The sequence below is a fragment of the Mesitornis unicolor genome, unplaced genomic scaffold (assembly GCF_000695765.1).
Source record: "Mesitornis unicolor isolate BGI_N332 unplaced genomic scaffold, ASM69576v1 scaffold23707, whole genome shotgun sequence".
Taxonomy (NCBI): Eukaryota; Metazoa; Chordata; class Aves; order Mesitornithiformes; family Mesitornithidae; genus Mesitornis; species Mesitornis unicolor.
The window spans coordinates 1-13991 of NW_010197391.1; the positions used below are offsets into that span (position 1 = coordinate 1).

General features: G+C 36.9%; 1 protein-coding gene across 1 annotated transcript; it reads right to left on the reverse strand.

Annotated features, from left to right (window-relative positions):
• Positions 1-591: 591 nt before the first annotated feature.
• Positions 592-13075, reverse strand: RSRC2 (arginine/serine-rich coiled-coil 2). Its single transcript, XM_010188801.1, has 10 exons — positions 13049-13075; positions 11867-12023; positions 11232-11275; positions 8456-8646; positions 7325-7468; positions 3547-3669; positions 3366-3445; positions 2543-2775; positions 1759-1848; positions 592-1230 (listed from the first exon to the last, which is right to left on the reverse strand). Exons 1-10 carry the CDS (start codon positions 13073-13075, stop codon positions 1051-1053), a joined length of 1269 nt encoding a protein of 422 aa, XP_010187103.1. The 3' UTR covers positions 592-1050.
• Between the last annotated feature and the right edge of the window lie 916 nt (positions 13076-13991).

Genomic DNA, 13991 nt, shown 5'->3' on the forward strand with positions numbered 1-13991 from the left:
GCCGGGAGCGGTAGTTCTGCGGGGGGCGAGCGGCCCGAAAATGGGAGGCCGGCAGCTTTCCGGACAGACTCTTGCCTCCGCCTTCTGTTGTTCTGCCCTGGAAAGGAGTCACCGGACATTGCCTTGTGCCTTTAACATGCTCTGACACAGGTATAAAACAAGCTTATATAGCCTGCTACAAAAGTTAAAACACTATCTAGTAATTTTAAGAACTATAGGAAGGGGCTCCAACATCGTACTTGTATGAAACAAGCTTATATAACCTGCTACAAAAGTTAAAACGCTATCTAGTAATTTTAAGAACTAGGAAGGGGCTCCAACATCCTACCTTTCTCACCAGTACTTTGAGTATCCCTCTCCACTAACATTTGCAAGTATCAAATTGATTAAAATAACACAAAAACCAAAAATCCAAAACCCAAAGAAAATTATGCTCCATACTGCACATCTCCTTATTTTAGGAAAATCCTACTTCAAAATAATCAATGCAAATCAAACTCTCCGAGTTTGCAAGTTTTCCTGGCATCTTTTAAAACTAGCTTCCTTCAGAATCTGGCCCAAAAGACCATTTAATTAACATAAAGTAAGACCTTAGAGAAAAAAAGTCTTTATTAACCAGGTTTTTTGCACTGGATTATGTGCCTATTGGCCCAGATCGCTAAATAACATCTACACAATGTTTCTTCCATGTTTCAAGAATTGAAAATAACTGTACAAGGTTAAAGTACAAAAGTACACAAGACAGTGGACACGAAATATCCATGTATGAGCTTATCCCATCTGCTGCTTGGTTTGAAAAGTAGAACTTTAACTAAAAAATACTGTCCTCCTATAGTTCTGTCAAGTGTAATGGAAGTGGGTATAACCTGATTACAACACTAACACCAGTATCACTGAGCTGATATTTACAAAAAAATTGTATTTTTCAATAAATTAAAGTCAATGCAACACCCATGCAAGCTAGAATGCTAGCTTTTTGGTGAACAAGGACCCAACATTTGAACAAGAACTTTCCATAGTCCCAGACTTTAAAACTGTTTTTTTTCCTTTTCAAATGGCATCCATTCCTCGCATTGAAGATGTAAACCCCAATCCCATTCCTCTTTGTGTATGAGTCTGTGATCTTGCCATTTCGTACTGTGCATCTAGATTTCTGAAAACCTCTTCCTGTTGCTTCAGCGTCTTGTAACTCTCTTCATCAACAGAACTACAGCCAGCTTCATCCTCACTCTAGAAACCAGAGAAGAAAATAAACATTAGTGTGCAGGAAGTGGTGTTTTCATACACTACGGGTGTCCTAAATGCAACAATTTTCCTTTGCTGTTTTCAAAAGCTGGTAAGAATTCAAGCATTTGGTTTTATTGCTGGAACATTCTAGTGTAGCTTTCCTCTCACTGTCAAGAAACAAGTAGAGGCCTTCATCCTGTTCCTTTTTCTAATTCAAATAAAATATCCCGCTTATCTGTACAAGGTAAAACTGTTTACCACATTATGAGTACTTGTTACAGTTACCACTGTTGTTACAGATCACAACAGTTGCCTTGTTAGCCAGAAACAATGAAATTCAATAATTTGAACTGAATTCAGATTTAGACGCTGCTTGTGAACTTCAATGAGAGACACTTCAAGTTCTTAACTGCATCAGGTAGTATCAGGTTAACTGAACAACTTTACTGCTTAGGGTACTTTAAAATAAAGGAAAAAAATAATCACTATCCTACAATTAATACACTTTATTACATATTCAGAAGTCTTTACCTTAATGCCCATGAGTTTTCTGAATTTGACGTTTTGGTCCTTGTTTCCAAAATTTAACTTTTCCCATATTTCTGCAGACTGTGATTTATCCTGTACAAGTTAAAAAAAAGATGCATCACCACTTCAGTAAGTTTTGATTAAAATCACAAGACAGTAGCAAGCAAAAAGGTGGTACTAAAAATGAGCCCATTCTGTAGTGCTAGCACAGCTGGAAGGAAAAGGTTTCCAAGTCACAGCTGACGCCCCTGCAGCACCTTCACAGGAACTCTTTGTGAGGGAGGTCTGCTTAACCACGGGTTTCAAAATGGAGAGATGTCCTTTACGTGGGGACACTGCACTCACATCGGGAAGTTTAGAAACCTTCTCAGAATGCAATTCCAGAAGTCTGGAACTGGACAAGATGCAACAATCAAATGAAAAATCTCTGCAGTCACAGGAAGGAGTGATCAATTACAGTTTCTATCGCTTAGCCATCACTTTTCAGTGAAAAAAAGACCATCTGTATCTGATATTTAGTTGCAACTGAGGAAGTAACATTACAATCTAATTATTCCTCTTAAGTTTTATGGTATTAGGAGTCATCCTAAGGCTTGTTTCACAATCACTTGTCATTGACTGTCTAGTTATCTTAGTCCTTTCACTCCTAAAGTTTTACCTCGGGCTGCTGTTAATAAGGAAACTTCTTAAGAGGTATGAAAGCAGTTTTGCTGGAAATAATGTTAATAAGCATCCTTAAAGTGTCTGTCCAAATATGTCTCATGAAAGTAAGAAAGGACAACATTACCCCTTCCTTTTTGCCTTGCCAAAGCATCTTCCGCTTTTTCTCTTGCTCAGCAAATTTCATCGGATTCACTGCCGCAGGGTTGTAATAGCTAGGTACAGCTATTCCCGTCTCTGCTAGCGCTTTCGCTTGCAGTGCTGCCATTTGAGCTGCCATTGCTATCTGAGGAGTTACTTGTGTTCCCGATGCCAGAAGAGCAGCAACATTAATAACAGAACCTCCAGTGGCTGCAGCTGCTGAAAAAGAAACGGAACTTTCTATTAGACAGTAAATTCAAACTTTTTGGAAATAAAAAAAGCAAACCACAAACCAGAAACAATACCCTAAAACACCTCTCTTCCTCAGAATTAAGTTGAAAGTATCCGAATAACAAATGCATGATAAAATACATACTGTCTGTAAAATTAAAAACCAAGTCTCCAATACCTTTAGTAAAACTAAAAGTGAAGCTAATGTACCTCATGCTTCTAAATAACCCGAATTGGTAATACCTTTCCAACTCCTGCCTAATGATGGGTAAAGGAAGGGTTCAATGATCAGCACGAAATGAATTACCAGCCCAACACAGAACATTTTTGTTACCAAGTTATCAATACTCGGTAAACGATAAGAAATCCTAATAGTTTTTGTTGGGGTTTTTGTTAGGTTTTGTCTTGGTTTCAGAAATGCCTCCTAGTACTAGTTCTTATATGTGGACCAAGTTAACAATTTTACAAAAACAGACAACCCGCACATCTGTTGGACAGGACTGAAACTCAGCACAGAAGCCTACGTCACCTTCCACTTGCACTACCGTTCAGGAATTAATATAATATACATGGACTACCTGCAGCCATTTCCTGTTGCTTCTGTTTTTCAACCATTTCTTTCTCTCTCTGTTCTTGCAGTTTCTTTGCTCTTTCCAGTCTAAAAGTAAGTAAATGAAAATAAAAATATTCAGACATGCAAAAATCAAGAGCAACAGCTTATGTATATCACATATAATTAAAATAATCACAATTTCTGACCTTCTGGCTAATGCTTCCTGTGCATCCATAGCTGTATTTCGTCCCCGAAACGGTGGTGGGCTCGGACTCCGGCTATGGCTCCCGCTGAACCTTCGGGGCTTTTCAATTCTTTTCTTTCGCTCTCTGTAACCAAATTTAACAGAGTTGCTAAAGCAATGAAGCTACATATATGCCTTAACATTTCATACACTATTTTATTACAACTCTGAAAAGTTGTTTAATTATTAAATTCAAGAGTTCTCAGGAATAGCTTTCACGGAGATTACACTAGAACAGTGTAACAGTCACACTTGCCTTCTAACAAGACAGAGCTAAAATGGAAGATTTCCAACTGCAAGATGTAACAGAATGTGTAGTTCTGGGTATTCATTTACCCTCTTTAGTGTTTAGAGCAAAACTGATCTGCTATAGAGACTCATTCTAAGACCTGACAAGAAAATACACCGTGTAACTTTTGGTAAAGTCAAGAAAACTGTAAAAACTGCAAGGAAAGTGTAAAATGGATCAAGTTATAAAAATGCCTTAAAACCATAGAAGACCTTGCAGCACTATAATTATGTTAAAAATGAGCATTTTGAAGACGTTCGATTTAAAGACTGGCATAGTACTCAGGGCAATAACTATTTCTCCCCCCTCTGCATGCTCTTCACTAAATGTGCTTTGGGCAACTGTTTGAGGGAGGCTATCGAAGCTAAATGGGAAAGTGGGTTTAAAAACATGTGATTTGTCTCAGAGTTGCTCTCGAGAAGGACAGTACTGTACAGAGAACTATGAAGCATGCATGATCTGGAGCCTGACAATCTGAAAAGAACTCAGTTAAAAATTATTTGTAAACAAAATACCAAAATATTTAGTTAAATTCTCTTAGTAACCTTCTCCCCACCTCCTCCCAAGTAGGAAGTGCTCTTATGACATACACATCTAGTCCCATCTAATGGCCACTCAAAATACACCTATAAGGTACTTGTAGCAGTACTTCTCTTTGCCAGGATCATTAGTATCTACAGTACAAGATTTAAGACTTTATCTCTGTTTAAGCCTCTGACACCTATTTTTTAAACAAAGAAGTCACAGATCCCAGGAGCATCCAAAGCTTAAATTACAAGAGGTATCAACTCACATTTTTCCCAGAGTTGCCATAAACTGTAAGTTGAGATGCAAAAAGAAGTTTCTGCAATTGTATACTTAAATGTTATTATCAACCACTTGAGGTAATAGCTAACTTGACAACAGCCACTTTAAATGGCATGCAGATACTCTATTTCTGCTGTCTGCAACTTGGGCACAAACATCATGAAACACAGACTGAAGTTACAAAAAGAGATCGTTGTTTACATGACAAATCTGGTAGAATACAAAGGAGGTAAGACTTATCTTTTCATAGAAGATGACAAGCTGCAGATTCAGACACTGGCAAGTGACAGATCTGCATTCCTGAGATAAGATATAATGCATGTTTCAAAGATACCTTCATTTTTCCCATGCTGACTATTGCAGTTTGGTCTTGTCTTTGGTCTGATGCTTTTATTGTACTGGTAAACATCAAGGAAATAGATATTTGAGCTTTTGTTTTTAGGTATTTCCATTTGAAACAAGCAGATGGTGTCATGTTTTCCACCTAGCATTTCATCAGAACAATGCCATAAAAAAATCTGCCAGTTCTACATGCTCACGGAACACTAAGATTAGTTTAAATGCTAGCGAGGACAGATCACTTGAAAACATGAGCCTTCAAGGGAAGGTCAAGCTTTACTATTTACATATGCTACTGTCATATGCTTATATAACATAACTGTAACTGTTAACTGTAACACAACAAATTGTGCATCTTATTAATGAAGAATTCTTCTCATGGTTGAGTTTTAACAGTACAGATTTCCACATCGTGTTTACGAAGCTTGTGAAGAGTTTTCCTTGAAGCTTGCCTCATAATTCTCCCTCCAAATGCTTCACCTGAGCCCAGAACTTGGTGAAGTGTTCTAGTTACTGCTAAAAAAAAATCCTCTAGGATTTGCAAGACAACACAGTTCTTAAAAGAAACAGATCCTTGCACTATGTCTCTCACTATCCAGTCAAAGAAATTCCTAAGCTATGACTACATCTCACTTTTTCTTCTCATGTTTGCTGTTCTGTTTCAGGTAATTCAAATTCCACTGCAGAACCAAAATACTATTCTTGGATGTAAAGTTTTCATGGAGTCATTAAACAGAAAATGTTCAAAGTGACTTTTAAAAAAAGTGCATACTAACTGGAAATAACAGGGAACTGAAGCCTTACACATCATGCTGAAGGTGGCTTAAATACCATTAAATCCAAGTAACATCTGTACCAGTTGAAGGCCCAGCTCTACTCACCCCAGCTGAAAAGTCTGGTAGAAAGTGAACGCCAAAATAAAATACGACACAAACCACATAATTCAACTAGTTCTTCAGAAAGAGAAGTCTTAACAGTTTCACAAGTGATGTCGTACCATTACATGAGTGTGCTAGATTCTTAAGTCTCCAATGATCCATCGTAATGCTGAGTAGTCATAACCAACTTCGACACCCTTTAAATATGCAATTTAAAACACTCTAGTGAAAATACTACTAAAAGAACTGGAGCATTGGCAACACTTTCTTGGGAGCTCTGAAGAGACACCGATTCGCATTCAAACTACTTGTTTCACTTCAAACAAGTAGGAGGGAAAACACACAACTGCAGTAGTCATTATGTCGTATTTCAGCTTACTCATTCAGAACATCCTACAGGGCATTGGGCAAAGGTGACACAAATAGCCCCAGAACTCTACACCAAAATACCCAATGATTCATCAGTATGGGAAAACTAACTTCTACACAGTGAAAACCTCAACTGTAGCATATTCCAGGTAAGGCATGGATCTCAACTCTGTCAAACTGAGCCAGAATATGCCAGTATGTGTCTAGTGAGAGCGTTTCAATCTGTGCTTTGAGAATTTAAGGAAGAAACGAAAGCACCCAAAATAGGGAGGAATATCACATAAATATTCTCATGTTAAACTCGACAAAAGGGAGTTGGTCATCACTAACACAAAATAGTACATTCAGAGCAGAAATAGTCCACCTAACTCAAAATTCACCTTAGCACTACACTAACTGTGCTAGCTCACAAAAAAGAAATATTTTTAAATAAAGTCTGTGGAACTGATCAGGATTAGCTTCTGATCAGTGTATTTGCTCTGGCAGCCAGTAATTTCCAGTTAAACTTTCCTTTTATGATATATACACAAAGAGATAAATACTATAGTATTTTTGAAGTAGTGCTTTGCCAACCACACTACCTTTGTATCAAACACATGAAAGAATTAGTTTTATCTCACTATTTTTCCCCACTTAAATATCCTATTTAAAATAGCAAAATTCAGTTATGGTATAAGAAACCAGAAAGAGCTTGAACTGTGGTAATCATTACTAAAAAGTTATTTACATTCCTTCTACTTTATCAAAGTTCTAAAATGGTGGTTATGTAGCATACCCACAGAACAAGTTAGGCATATCTAACTGCTAACATGAAATCATGCTATGAAAAGCCGAGAATCTGAGACTCTTAAGATATCCAGGAAAAATGTTTCTGCATATGTACACAAAGCACCCAGTCCTTAACTCACTGTATCAATACAGCTGAGAAACCACCACACACATCTAGTTACATCTGAACAGATATTAACTGGCAAACCCATCGTTCTTCTGTACATCAGCCCACCAGAGACCACTCAACCCAACACCACCACTAAGCGTATATGGAAGTTAACACTTACCTGCTTCTACTCCTAGATCTGGTTTTACTTCTGCTTCTATGTCTGTGTCTAGATCTTGATCTAGAACGAGATCTTATACGTCGTTTCCTCTCTCTGCTGCGAGATCGGGATTTTTTTCTATCACGACTTCTACTACGATGACGTCTGAAACACACATCCCAAATTCTTACATATATTCTCATGTTTAAATTCACTACGTAAGGACTTGCACACAAGTTCCTCACCACAGGGCAAAATGCATCAGGCATGGTGCGGAGACTGCAAACTACACACAGAAGAGCTCATGCCTTGAACAGTTTAAGCTGTAAGACCAGATGAAACGGGAAAGGAAGGAAGTACTACCACAAGCAACAACAGACAAGCGAGCTACACAGTGTTTATGTAAACACTTAATACTCATCAATATAGCTATTTTTAGTTGTTCATTAAAGTATAGATATCAAAACAAATACAGGGCCAAACTAATCTGATGCAGATTGATTTTAAATTCAAGGCAACAAAACTCTCCTCTTCTCCATGGTATTCCAGTAATAGGGAATGAGATGCCTAAATTTCAGCCTGTGAGTCACACAGCTCCTCAGCATATTATTAGCCAAAGCTTGTTCCTTGCTATCGCATTTACTACAGATCCCTCAACTATGAGCAGAACTGGCTGAAAAGTTCTGCTGGCAGCAACCTACTAGTCCCAAGCAATTCTCCTACCATGAGTGTGCTAGGTGGCTGACCATGCAAGGAACATGGCACTCTCTCTTAAGCAGCACTATCTCCAGGTAAGTTCTTGATTTAGGTGGTATAAAGCACGTTGCTCTAGTGTACTTTCTTTCCTGTCACTGACAACAGGGAGCATTTAATACACTGTTCATAAACTTTCTATGCTCTGTATACTAATCATAAACATAAGACAGGTCACCTATATAAAGCTTCAGGGATATTTTCGACTTTTACTCAGAAGCAATTAAAAAAAAGTAGCAACAAACGCACTACCCAATGAAAACTGAATCATGCAATATAATTTGTCACTTGAGAGTTACGTCAGTAATTTAATTCAGCTGTACTTCAGGAGTCTACACAAATCGCAAACACTGCTTCTGCAAATGCGCTTAAAAAGAATAATCACATAAACCAACTTACCTTTCACGAGACCTGGATCTTGAATGACTCCTCCCTCTTGATGATTTTCTCTCTTTGCGTTTATGTCTATCCTCACCATTTTCAGATGAATTTAGGCTATCTCTTCCCTTGTCAGAAGAGTGTTCTTTGTCGTTGTGGTCTTCAGATTTGTGCTTCTTTGAGGACTTCTCTTTGGATTCATGTCTTCTTGCCTGTTTTAAGAAGAAGTTGGTTCTTTCAGGAAAATAGTGCAACAAAGAGAGTTAGTATGGGTATCAGAAGATAAAAAATGATAAGTTGTGATGCAACATTAGTAACCTTAGGAGTGTGGCTCAATCATGAGTGATGGCTATTTTACCTAATGCCACCAACTACCCAATGTTGCAAATGCACACTATAATGGTTTTCCCCTTTTCCCTCCTCCCGTCTAAAGAATTTCTAAAGCATCCATCACTGTATCTTTACAGTGTTTCCATGTAAGAGTTCACAGCATTGTAACAAAAAAAACACCTGTCATTCTCAGTTACTCTATTCCAACCACATAAGTACCCGTCTTTAAGTGCCTGACAATTTATGAATATGCATATATACATACACACACATATGCAGTAAATATTTAATATTTGCCTAAGCCTACCATGTAGAAAGTTACTAAAATCCATATATAGTTGCTGATATATACTATTTTGCTTTTAGAACTAAAACAATTTTCTGTTCACCATTAGATAATTAATTTTAAGAGCAAAACTCTTTAGTCAGTAACTTCCAATAGTTTTTAAAAAGCAAAGTTATAAGTTACGTGGTTTTTTGTATTTAAAACTAACATGCATCACTCTGGGACTTCCCACAGTAGTTTTAAATTAAAGATATGCTGCTCCACTATACCGCAATTTCTTCCTGCAGTGCCTCTTAAAAAAAAGATTCCTTTTTATAGCCGCAATGCCAAAAATACTTAGCAAGGTCAGGCCTGAATTTTGCCAGTGTTTTCCTTAGAGACTAAGTCATGACATCAACACCTTTTCTTAATATATCCAGTTTATTTTGAAATCTTTCTAGCACAAAAGCATAGCCCACTTAAGTCTTATGTTTAAATACTGTTTTGTTTCAAGTCACAATTTAAGCATGATACATTCATTTTAGACTAAAACTCTATTCTTTAAAGTTGTTTTTTTTTAATTATTACTATCTAAATCTGTTAACTATTCATAAAATCTTTCCCATAATTGTAACTCTCAGAATAAACAAATCTGGAGAGAAGATGCTATAATCAGCTTATATCCACTTATCCAAACCATTCTAACTCCTTACTAATACATATCCAAATATGTCTATCATTCTTCAGGTATAAAAATGTTAGATGTTCTCCCTGCTTTAACAGTATTTTATTCTTGCTCCTTGAATAATCCAATTCTTACATAAAAACACATCTTAAGTTTGAGATGTTACCTGTACATTAATTTTAACCATGTATTTATGTAAGTAGTTGTTCTGATATACAGAATTGCTGGTATTCAGTATTTAGTCTACAGACAAAGAGCTTAGTCTTGCAAAAGAACGAAAACAGTAAATCTACATTTTTATTCCTCATCTGTTCACTCTGTGAAACATAGAAACTGCTAAATAAATTGTGTAAGATGAGATTCAACAGCACGGCAAAACACTGGACATAATTTTAAGCAAAGATTTAAAAAAACAAACAAACAACATAAAAAAGATATTTTTTCTTTTAAAGTCACATCTTCCAGGCACACACTTAGTTATAAATCACCATTATATCCCATAACGGATTTAAGATATTTTTAAGGGAAATATGAGTTTGAATGACTAATAGTTACCTTATCATGAAGTAGGCTTATAATTTTGCTATCTGAGTCTGGAGCGTCTTCAGTTCAGTCTCTTCGCGCATTAGCACGCTGAGTATGATTTATTATAGAAATGTTATCATGTGAGCTAAACAATATATTCAATTTCACAAAAACTCTCCTAGATTATTTTTCTTTTCCACTTTTTTTTTCCTCCTTTTCTTAAACAGAGCTTCCATTGAAATGGGAGAAAGAAGTTCCTGACCCAGGTTAAAAGTTAAAAAGTCCCTCATCTGACCCAGTCTGCTATTGCCCCACATGGCTTAAGCTTCTTTGTGACTATTTCGATGCTCCTGGTTTTCTCGTTTCAACTCTTCTCGGGTGTGTAAGCCAGTTTTTTCAAGGTGTCTCTTCTCACTCCCTTATCCATATGCGCACAATTATTTATTTAAAGAGACAGCCTCTGAAATTTTTGCTGCTATTGTCATGTTTCCAGCTGACTCGGCTTATTTGCCAAGCTATGACAGTCTTTACAATTAAAGGATGCAATAAACAGAGCTAAGTCAGGTGGGGAATTATTTTTTAATATACTTAAGTAGATGAGTATGTATCATTGAAAGTACTGAACATTGGCCAGGAATAAAGCCACCCAAGGCTTTTGGTTAATGGAAGCTCTGTCAAAGTCATCAAGAACACCATTCTACTTTTCCACAAGAATTCTCTCTTTTGGCTGTTTCCACAAAAAAAAGAGAAAGAAATTAAGTTACTAGTTTCTGAAAGCATTTTTTTCTATAAAACTATTACCTTGTCAACATGACGGCTGCAATCATGCTTCACTATGAAAGGATCTCCACATTCATTTTTAAGCTTAAAGTCTCCAATTTTTTGTACTTACCATAAAGTCACTTACATAGGATTACACATATGTGCACTACTACAAGATAGTTCTTAAGACGTATTGTACAATTACCTAAACGCTACAAAGTGTTAATTACCTCTTTGCTTCTGCTCCGGCTTCTGTGTTTTCTTCCTTCAGTATCTGGAGAAGAAAACATTTGTTGTTATTTATCAAGTTAAAGAGGAGATCAGTTAGTTATAGTCTACTTCCTTTCCACCCCCCAAATTCGAGAAAAGAGATTCAGAAAAAAAAGCAGCACTACTCAACTATTTGAATACCTACTGCAGAATGCAAACTCTAGCTGTTATTCCTAGTTTTTGTTTGCATTTATTTAAGCTCTGACAGTGAAAAACTAGCCCAGGTCATACTCCAGTCACATTCTTCAGACAAGAAATCTTATTTTTCTTACAATCATGCAAAAGTATCCCATTCTAAGTATATCTAATTAGAATTAAGAAAAGCAGTACTGGTTTTCTGTTTGGTGTTGTCACCCCCCTTCATCCCCTAAACACTGACACTTTTCCACTGCACTTCTATCATTAAAATTGAAATGTTTCTATTGAACACATTTAAGATACAAAACCAAAATTAGTAGCTTAATTTTTTCCCAAATCTAACAAGTTAATAGAGCTAGTCTATATACTTTTTTCCAAAACAGCTTTAAAGACATTTCAGTTTTACAAGCATACACCAGAACATTAACAAGCAACTTTGCTTATATGAAGACCATACCTGACTTCCTCCTCCTTTCTCTTGATCGCGAGCGTGATCTTGAATAATGATGCTTTGATGTTCTGGGAGAACTAGAGGCATCTGATTGTTCCTTTTTCTTCTCTCTTTCTGGAGAGGACTTTTCTGGGGCTACTCCATCTCGTTCTGTATCACTACCCTAACACACAAAGACAGAATGTTTAAAAGTCAAAAACTTAGGACTGAAAACCAAGAAAAACTATTTACTTAGTACTTCCTCTGAAGACACACTTAAAATTATTTTCTGTAAAGACAGCAATAGCTTGACAGGCTTGCAGTGAACTATGTAACTGCACAGAGATTGATTTTTCATAATTTTAATGAAGAAAACTAATATTCAGTAATGTTTTGTTCTCCCACTAGACCGTATTAAATTTTCTACATAGTTTTGCAAATATCTGTAAGACTAAACCCTGATCTACAGTTTTATTTGCAAACTGAATTAAGACATGTGAAAACTTTTCAAAAGCTGATTAATATACATTACTTTGAAAGCAAAGCAGAGGGTTTTTCTTAAACCACAGCAGATATGACAGACTGTCATTAATATACTGTGTATTAATGGAGGATTTTCTTCATATCATACTACATACTATCTTTGGATTTATATTTCAGCTACTACTGTTAAGTCTGCCGAATTCCTTATCTATTTGCATCTGTATAAACATGCATCTATAGTAAAATCTCTTTAAAGGCAAGAGATAAAGCAGCTGTTCACGTCTCCATTCTTGTGGTATACCAATATGCAGATCAAAACACAACAGCATATGGACAAAACCACTGACTGCTTAAGATTGCATCTGCACCAGAATATTAACTGTAGTCTCAGTGACACTTCTGAACACTACTGATACACCACCCATCATCCTGAAAACTTTAGACCGTTAAATAAAGAGCAGGAACTGACTCTCCTATTTGTGATCTTAGCCATCACAATCCTTGACATTCCACATCTACCATCTGCTTATCTACACTTCTGCCCCTTCTACTTCCTTCTTCAGCTACGGTTTCCAAAGGCTCAGCTGGAAGAAGCTTCAAAGGTATTTTGAGATTTCGATATATTTACACTTCAAAGTTACCTGACCAGGAGAAGGAAAATATCAGCTAACAGTCTAAGTTCACTGTTTTTCAAACATAGTTCCCAACTAAAATTGGGCCTACTACCACACTTTCCAAGGCTACCAGTCTCATGACTTATACACATTGCTACTCATTAACACCCTTGTGCACTGCACCTTAGAGAAGTCTCTCAGCTCAACACAAACAGCAAAAACAGGCTGACAGACTTCAGTGAGACTATTCTCAGCTCTTACAATTATATGTGCATTGGCCAAAGGCTCAAAGTTTTATTGAGCAAGCCTCTCACCTACTACTTTAAAGGATCCTCAAAGATAGTGGCTATAATCAAGGTGCAAAACTGTAAGTCCATAATTTAAGTCCTTCTACAGAAAAAAATTACCTAACAGGTTAAGAAAAAGCATAATTAAAAAAAAATCATTCTCTCCAGAAGCTTATGGTTCTCTTGTTCTGTTTCACGACTGGTCAAACTTTCAAGACAAGAACTTAAAATATCAGATTAAACACCACAAAGTACTTGAAGTCAACTCTGAAGAGTTTTATCACTTTAGAGACTAGTTTGGGTTAGCTGCTTGCTTGGTTTTTTTGTTTTGATGTTTTTCACCCAAGACTATTTAATAACTTTTGGAAAAAATTAACCACATCGAGTTTGATAACTACTCTTATTAGTTCCTCAACTCAATTGTGGGACAAACTCCTTCATATGAAAGGACAGTGGTAACTACAGCAGGGGCATTTCCGATCGGCACTGACCACAGAATTTGGAGGATGGGTGCACATAACTAATCACCGAATTGAAGGCACTGAAAATAAGGGGCCTATGACCAAACACAAAGAAAAGTAAAAGGACAGGGGCAATTATGTGAATGAAAATAGCATGGTCCAACAGCCAAATCGATCCCCTCACCCCTCTCCTCTCAGGAAACCTCCACCCCCCAGTCACTCTGCGAAACGTCCGCTCCTATATTCACAATGCTTCTCACTCCGGCAAGTAAATGAGAAGGCCTCGGTCACAAGGCCTCTTCACTTC

What these genes read in the sequence shown, in the direction of transcription:
- RSRC2 (XM_010188801.1), bottom strand. Translation starts at nt 13,075, where the DNA reads ATGAGACTGGTAGCCTTGGAAAGTGTG. An exon ending in AGATCTAGGAGTAGAAGCAG is followed by an intron (nt 3,670 to 7,324) that starts GTAAGTGTTAAC and finishes ATTTGGTTACAG; the next exon opens with AGAGCGAAAGAAAAGAATTG. An exon ending in GAAAACTCATGGGCATTAAG is followed by an intron (nt 1,231 to 1,758) that starts GTAAAGACTTCT and finishes TCTGGTTTCTAG; the next exon opens with AGTGAGGATGAAGCTGGCTG.